This window comes from Hippocampus comes, unplaced genomic scaffold, assembly GCF_001891065.2.
Source record: "Hippocampus comes isolate QL1 unplaced genomic scaffold, H_comes_QL1_v1.1 scaffold154, whole genome shotgun sequence".
NCBI lineage: Eukaryota > Metazoa > Chordata > Actinopteri > Syngnathiformes > Syngnathidae > Hippocampus > Hippocampus comes.
Genome location: NW_017806278.1, coordinates 48,412 through 57,487, shown reverse-complemented (window position 1 = coordinate 57,487; position 9,076 = coordinate 48,412). Strand labels below are relative to the sequence as shown.

The 9,076-nt window shown below is 40.6% G+C and overlaps 1 protein-coding gene across 1 annotated transcript in view; it reads left to right on the top strand.

The window, feature by feature from the left end:
* Positions 1-9,076, top strand: part of mtch2 (mitochondrial carrier homolog 2) — a 42,530-nt gene that overhangs the window by 5,659 nt on the left and 27,795 nt on the right. The window contains exon 3 of the mRNA XM_019857819.1: positions 7,684-7,790. Coding sequence (XP_019713378.1) covers positions 7,684-7,790 — 107 coding nt within the window. The remainder of the gene's footprint in view (positions 1-7,683; positions 7,791-9,076) is intronic.

Here is a 9,076-nt window from a genome sequence, read left to right as displayed (position 1 = left end):
CATTTGAAATACACATGGTAGGCTATGCTGTTCTTTCATTGCATGTTAAAATGCCTTACCTGGGGGTGGTTCTGTTTGAGTTGTCTCCTTATTTTCATGCAGGGCCCTATAATGCCTCAACATAGACGACGTGCTCTCTTGGTACCCAAGTTCTTTGGAAAAAGTTTACACTTCACCTTTTGAAATATCAGCAAGTAGAAGAAAGACATTAGAATGAGGGATGCACTGTGCTGTCACAATAATGTACAATATATATTCACACTGGTTATAATTTGTACCTTTTTAGGAGAGATCTGCTCAAAATGATCCCAGACAGGGGATGTTCTCTTCTTATTCGTTGTGGGTGGTGGGGTGCGTCCAAAGCCGTCCATTGTAAAACGAATCGGAATGAGTTGAGGTTTGGAGATGCGAGTTGAGTGTCAGCGTCACCTGTGAGCTCATTATCGTCCCGGTGCGCCGAATTTATTTCGATTCACCCGCGAAACTATTTGTTGGCGGTGACGTAGGAATCCCGTCCCGTGAGGCTTCGGGCGGAGCAACGCGCGTTCCGAGGTATCGGGCGTGGCCACAAGCGTAATCGACACACGCCTCGGTGCGCGCTTCACAGATTTTCTTCCGGTTTACTCGGCACACGCATCGTACCTCGGCACAGTCGGGCACATCACTATTTTTTCATCACTCGCCATTGTCATCCCTGAAATATTTCTGAATGGGTTGTGTAATAATTTAGCAATTGATTAGAAAAAATAAGATTAAAAAAACTAAGGTAATGTACAGATCACAAAACTCCAAATTAGAATTCAGCACTCTAGTTTAAACAAACATAATTATCCATCGATCCATTTTCTAATCCGCTTACCCTCACAAGAATCGCGGGCGTGCTGGAGCCTATTCCAGCTGTCTTCAGGCAGTTGGCAGGGTACACTCTAAACTGGTTTCCAGCCAATCGCAGGGCACACACAGACGAACAACCATTTGCACTCACACTCACAGCTTGGGACAATTTGGAGTGTTCCATTAACCTGGCACACATGTTTTGGAATGTGCGAGGAAACTGGAGCACCCGGAGAAAATCCATGCAGGCATTGGGAGATCATGCAAACTCCACACAGGAAGGCCACGGCCTGGAATCGGACCCTGCACCCCTGCACTGTGAGGCGGACATACTCACCAGTCGCCCATCGTGCCGCCCCAATCATAGTTAACATTGCTGATATTATAAATACAGTGGAACCTCTAGTTCCGAACTGGATTGGTTTTGTCAGCTCATGTGTAACTTGCAATGTTTGTAAAAAGACATAGTATTTCCCATTGAAATAAATGAATTACTGTATTTTATTTTTTACAGGCAAGCCTGAATTTGTGTGCCAAAATCAACCAATGATTCAGAAAAGAAACAGACATAAAAAGGACCACTTGAATCAGATTTTTTTTCCATGTTATTATGGGAGATGACTCTTTCAATGGCTGCAGTCCTCTTCCCTTCCCCCGCCCCATGTTTGAAGTTAATGACAAATAAATAGATAGAAGTGTTTTATGTCTTTATCATGATGCGTTTCCACTTATTTCTATTTTGCACACACACTGGTATCAAAAATCCAAAGTGTGATGTGAAAATGTCATAAAAGATTGATTCGCTCCAAATTCCCTTTGATCATTTTAATGTTTTTAATAGCATCGCTCACCAGAAAGTGTTCTCTCTTTTATCTGCCGAATAAAAATCAAAGCAACAACACATACATAACCCGCTTGCCAGCACGAGACGATATCTTTCTGATCTTGTATGACAAGCACTTCCAATAACACACTTTAACAGCTTTCTTTTTCTATGGAGCCATTCTGACGGTATTATAATAATAATAATAATAATAATAATAATAATAATAACAACACATTCAATTTGGAAGTGCCTTTGGAGATTCTCAAGGACACTGTACATCAAGGAACAACAGTTAAAACTGAATTAACCGGAAAAAGTCAGAAAATTAGATAAAAAATATTCATAATAAGAATAGAAATCAAACGGTCCGGTCACAGTGAGTAGGAGATCTTAAATAGGTGAGTTTTGATGGTGGTAGGCGAGAGTGAGTTGCAGTGGTCAGGTGGAAGAGAGTTCCAAAGCTTATTAGCAGAACAGCTAAAGGCTCTGCTCTCCATGGTGCTGAGCCTGACAGGTGGTACAGTCAGGTGGATGGAGGAGGAGGATCTGAGAGCGCGGACTGGAATGGTGATGTTGAGGAGGTGAGACTGAAGTTGCTGTAGAACGGCAGGATGTGATGGGTGGACGGCATTCCAGTGATGAGACGTGCAGCTGAGTTCTGGAGTAGTTGAATATTCAGGAGAGACATGAGAGGGAGGTCTGAGTGGAGATAGTTACAGTAGTCGAGACGGGAGCTGACAAGGCAGTGAACAAATCTTTTGAGGAGGCTGGTGTGTGAGATTGTGTCAAAGGCTGCACTCAAGCTAAAGAGGATGACGATACAAAATAAACCGGAGTCAGCTGCAGTGAGACCAGAGGTAATTTTAGTAGAGCTGTTTCAATGCTGTGGAGGGGACGGAAACTAGATGGAAAAGGTTCGTAAAGGTCGTTGTGGGTTAGATGGGAATCAAGTTGAGTGGCGACTACTTTTTCTAGGACGTGACTACTTTTTCTCGGACTTTTCAAATGAATGATAGATTGGAGATCGAGGTTCTTGTAGTTGTTGCGATCTGAACCAGGTTTCTTCAGAATTCAGATGCAGTTTTGAACAATGAGGGTACGGTGCCGGTGGAGAGAGACGAGTAATGGCAGAGATAAGAGGGAAATAGTGAGGGAAGGCAAGATTTGGCCAAAGTCGAAGGGAGAGCATCAAGCAGGCTTGGATTTGTAGATGACTTCAGCAAGTTCTGGGGAATTGGGGAGTGCAAAAGTGAGTGGAGGAATAATCAGGGATTTTGTCAGTGTTGGAGCAGAGTTTTTCAAAACTAATATGGTTTATAATGAGATTGTTTCCACAGTGTGCCGGAATGAGATTGTGGAAGGGAACCTAATGGCAGACAAACAGAGCACAACGTTGAATGTCGGGAGGAAAGCGGTCCATTACATTGAGTTACCGGTAATCAGAAGAGCAGTTCGGAGGGGGAGGGGGGATGAGACCAGAACAGCAGATAAGATCCAATGAATGGCCTTTGAAATGTGTTGGAAAATTAGTAAACTCACTAAAACCAAAGCTGTCCAGGCATGATAGAAAGTCTCCGGTGAGGGCAATGTGAAAAAAAAGAAAACAAGCTAACCTTTAGCCCCCGATACAGAAAACAGTCTTTGCAAGCAAGTAGCTAGCAAAGACTGGAAAACACCAATGAATCGGCCCCCAAATTTATGGGGACTTCTCTAGTTATCCCGAGTTGAATCTCTAAAAATATCACGATTAACCTCTCAATGACTCACTGATGAGTGAATGACGAAATGAACATCTTATATGCAGTTTCCCTCGTGCCAGATTTGCTTTCTTTGATAAACCCCCAACATGCACGGCGGTACACCGGGGTGAAGTGGTTGTACAGCCCCGTCAGAAATCTGTCTAGCCCCCATTAAGCTCTCCCTGCATGAATTAGTTTATATTTTGGGGCACGAGCAGCGACTGCTGCAAGGTTCCTTTTTTGTTATGGGAATTCTTCTTTTTCTTCATTATCATCATTATTATTCGGCTGGTGAATTGCATTTTTTGGGGATCTAAACGTGCACATAAATGCACCAAATTTTGCACATTCATCAGGGCTGGTGCAAGGCCTTTAGTAGCTGCTTGCAACCTCCATGTCGGCAAATAAAACGTCTTTCAAGTATTGTCCTCACAAAAGGATATTAAGGAAATATGAAAAGGAAGGGCAGTCAGAGTGACTGCTAACCTCAGTGGTATCAATTTTCAAAGAGCAAAATAAGCGCTTAGGTGACGGACTACATTTCACATGTCGCTGGAACCACATTAAAGCAGAGCGTATCCAAACTGGAACAGCAAGTGAAAATTTGTACTAATGTTAAACACACAGCTAAACAGGAAGTGGTCTGGCATCCTGTAACGTCAGCCAGGATTGTTCTAGGACAGGGGCCCCCAACCTTTTTTGCCCCACGGACCGGTTTATGTCAGACAATATTTTCAGGGACCGGCGTTTAAGGTGTGGCGGAAATAATACAAGAAAGTAATATGGTATGAGCTGCATGAAAATGGTGGCGTTTTCGAAATATAATAATAAACACAAGGAGCGTCTAATCTGGCCGCAACACTCCGATCGCAATGGCAATGTTTAATGTCTTCAAAATACGATACAACGCAAATTCAAAGTGCATGAAAATGACGACTCACCACAGCACCGAGCTTGATTTTCTGCAAGCAGACGGTCCCATCTCGGGGTAATAGGAGACAATGACACCTCAAGTGTGTGGTTTATGTCCAGTCTACTTCGTAATTTTGTTTTCGTCGCCGTTGCTGCAGAAACCCCCCGCCTCAGACAGGTAGGATGTCGGAAATAGCAACAGTGCTATTGTGGCGATCTCAGAGTATTCAGCCATAACTTTAATCCAGTTGTCTCGAACGTACTTTTAAGGCCGCAGTTTTTTTACTCATTTTGCTAGCTCCTGTGTTTGTTTTGAAGTAATCGGTCACATGATGGAGAAGCGTGGCTTGACGTGTGTCAAGCGTGACACAGACGGATTTAACGGAGAATCCGGTAGTTTTTCAAAATAAAACATCTGTCGTATTCCGAAATAAATAAAACGGAATTAAGGCAAGTTCTTTCTGTGCGGCCCGGTACCAAATGCCCGGCGGACCGGTACCGGTCCGCGGACCGGCGGTTGGGAACCCCTGTTCTAGGAAATTAGAAGTACTGCAATATTAATATTGAGGATAGGCATTTCAGAAAATGGATGCACATAATATATTGACTGTACAAATATGATTTGTTTTCACGATACAGTCCTGAGTTTGACTTTGGAGATCTGCACAATAAATGTTCTCATAATTACATAACAGTCGAGCTCATCATTTTGTTTCCCTCAGAGACTTTTTTTTTGCCTCTTATTTCGAATGATATCAATTTGTGCAAAAATATGTGGGCCGTTTTGCTTCTATTTACATGCAATGATTTTATACAGCAGCAGTAGGACTGTTGGATGGAATTCATTTCGTTTAAAGTCACTTATTAAAGTAAGAAAAGATCAGCAGTCAGTGTGTTCTTGCGATGAGAAATTGGGATGAAAGTACAGACCTGCCATTTATTCAACCTCATATTCACAGTGCCATCTAGAAGAATCCAAAAATACAACCACTGATCCATGACGCAAATTTGAAGCTGTTTTCCCATCACCAGTGTGTTAACATAATATATAATTTTATACATAATTTTTGATAAAATATATCACAATGTTAATTTCATTACAGAAATGCCTGAACGCACATTTTTCACCGGACAAAAACTACCGGTAGATAAGACAAAAACCTCCATGAATAAATAACACACTAAATCAGTATACATTTTCATGGACTAATGAAGACGAGATGAAAATGTAGGTCAGTGAATGAAGATTGGGCTAAAATCTATGGACATTTTAATTCACTGGCAAAGAAAGAGGAAAATGATTTCTTGGCGTCCATTACCGCTCTCTCAACCAAGTTCGTCCGACATGGAGAAAAAAATCCTTATGCTTGATTTTAGTCAGTGAGAACAAATGTGGGCACAAAGTAGCTGGAAAAACCAACTTAAGAAACATGTCGCAGTTCACCACAAAGACATCGTAGTAACTAAACAAAAAAAGTTTGGTGGTGGTCTATAACGCAAAATTAAATCAGCAGTTACAATAAACGTTTTACCAACCTCAAACTAATCCTGGCTAACTTATTAGCTTCTAGCATGTAGCCACGTGTTGATATAATTGCGTGTGAAGTTGAATTTGTGCTGAGATGTCAAACTGGCTGGGCGACTCTTGTTTCAGATGCAAGTGTAGTTAAAGCAGACACAAGTAAGCGCAAACTACATATATTTAATCACTAATCATCTGGAGAGCTACATATGGATGCTAATTTAAACAATTAATCTACACAACAAAAGGCCACACATAATTCAAAACTTTAACCTATATTCTCATACATGAACTATGTGAACATGAAAATCTGCTGACAAAAATGTAAAAGGGTAAAATGATTGTCTTGACAAACACTAGGCTAAAATGTTGCAAAGTTTTGTTGACAAACTATACAAATAAAATTCAAATAAAATTGTTTTCTTGGACGAAAATAAAGACTAAAATGCTAATAGTTGACTAAAACTTAATTAAATATAATGAGATGAGGTTGACCAAATGTGATTACCAACTAAATAGCGTAATTGAAACTAGACTAAAACTGAGACTAAATTGAAAAATGGCTGATAAAATAAACACTATTATACCGTTATCGTGACATAAAATGGTCTATATCGTGATAAATGTTTTTTTTTCCACATCGCCCTGCACTAACATTAATGATTTCTCACGCACTTCTGTTTGGAGTGACCAGGATGGATTACGATTAGAAATGAGTTCGTCGGAGACACGGCAAGGTTAGATGTTTTGTGTAAAAAGTTAGCGAGAGCAGACGGTTTGGAAAAGTCCAGAGAGATCGTGAGGATATCGGTACAAGGGTAATGAGGATGGCAACTGCAGAGAAAGAGAACAAGACGAAGACCTAAGAGACGGTTAATGGTGAGGGAGGCGGTTGATGGTGAGTGAAGACATGAGGGCAACTGTTGGTAGATAGGAGAATGCAGAAGATAGACTACGCTGGAAAAGGAGGGTCACGCTGTGGCGACCCCTAACTGCACATGTCGAAAGGAAAAGATGATGATGATGATGACGACAACGTGGAATAGGATTGATGTATAACTGTAATTGTAGAATTTGTGCAGAATGTTAATAATAATAATAATAATATGGTGCCCTGCTCAAGGGGAGGTTTTTTTTTCTTTCATGAAGCAAGCTTACTTTACATATTTTGGTTCGCCAGTGATTGATTCACTGTGAAATCCCAACCTCCCAGGCCTGAGCCAAGTCCATTTTAAAGTACGTAGTTGTCCTTGCAATCTGTACATGAAAGGCTGTTTTTTTTTTGTTTTTTTTTACAACAGCCCCCTGACTGACATCCCGCCCTGCTATTAGAAACGTGTGTCGCAGGCTATGACGCAAATCCTTGTTGACGAAATGTTGAAATTTAATATTTATTCGAAACATTTTTAAAGCATTGGAAAATGTTAATGTTTGTGTCATTTTTTTGTCTTAACCATATTAAAACAAAAAAATATATTTCCCTCCCTCATCTTTTTCCATTTTCACACATTTTTGAAAAAGCTCCAGGGAGCCACTCGGGGGCGCGAAAGAGCCACATGCGGCTCTTGAGCCGCAGGTTGCCGACCCCCGCTCCAATGCATTATTATAATTCATGAAGTTGTTTTCTTGGAATTACAAATAGATGGCGGTGTTTTTCATACTTTCATTTTCTTTCAATGCGGCTCTTGAGCCGCAGGTTGCCGACCCCCGCTCCAATGCATTATTATAATTTATGAAGTTTTTTTGGAATTACAAATAGACAGCGGTGTTTTTCATACTTTCATTTTCTTTCATTGATATACCTTTTCAACCTTACCTTCAAAATGTTGTTTGTTTTCTTGATGTTTCAGCAAAACACATCGTCAAGATTGATGGAAAAGCTGGTCTCTTCAAAGGACTTGGTCCAAGGCTTTGTGCGAGCACCATCGGTACTGTTGTACATAGTAAAATTGTGCAGGTATGCTTGATTGTGCCTTTTATGAGTGTAATCACACCAAAAAATTGTTGTTCAGAAACAACGTAATGATCGATCGAATGAGAGACAAGAGCTTCGAAAAATACCGAAAGCAAGCTCGATTGCATATGAAACCCATTTTTTTCTCAAAATGTTGCTGCTTTATTGGGTCTACCCATCTCAGTTTGGGGTTGTTCTTTCTATAATAGGCGTTGACATGATGAGGGTGCCTACCCACCCCAGCCCCCCAGCTTGATATGCACTTGGTTTTGTGGAATTTAAAAGCTGATGCACATATTATCACAGTTGAATAATATCAAAATATAGAGAATCCAAATGGCAAGTGTCATTCAATATTTTGGGCTTGCTAAAAAAAAAAAAAAAAAAAAAAAAAAAGCCAATGATCAGCAATAGTTATTTCCGGTATGAGTGCAATACATAACCTGGTATTTTTACAACATTGGTGTCAAACTTAGTATAAAATGTAACAAACACATTTTTAGTTTTTAGTTTTTTAGCATTTGTTAGAAAATCACACACAATAAAATCAACTGTGATTTTCTGGATTTTTGTTTTAGATTCTGTCCCTCATAGTTGAAGACTACCTTTGATACAAATTACAGACCTCCATCTGCTTTGTAAGTGGGGGGGGAAAAAAAAAAAACAAGGTATCAAATACATTCTCCCCACGGTGTGTGTTTGTGTGTGTGTGTGTGTGTGTGTGTGTGTGTGTGTGTGTGTGTGTGTGTGTGTGTGTGTGTGTACAGTACAAGTATATTCTTATGCAGCCAGCCAGGGCAAATGAGAATCATTTAAAATGTCTTACTGAGATAAAGAATCAGAATAATCTTCATTGGCCAAGTATGTAGAACACACAAGGAATTTGTCTCCGGTATAACACGCTGCATTAGTATCATCATAAACAAGGACATGACAAATAGGTATGGAAGGACATTTCGTAATGTAAGTGAACCATAGTGCGGTGGTCCCACCCAGTGACAACTGTGAGACAATGTGCAAAGTATCAAGCAGAACTAAAGTGACCAGTGGTACAATACAATACTATGACAGTTGTACAGTTGGTGCAGAAAATCATTGAACCATTTTAGAGTGACCAGTAGCAGTATTTGTTGTACAAGAAGAGTGACTACGTCAGTGACTGTTTAGGGAGTTAATGGCTAAAGGTAAGAAACTGTTTAAGTGTCTGCTGGATTTGGTGCGGATGGATCTGTAGCGCCTGCCTGAGGGGAGTAGCTGGAAAAGGTGGTGGGCAGGGTGCGGGGGATCCA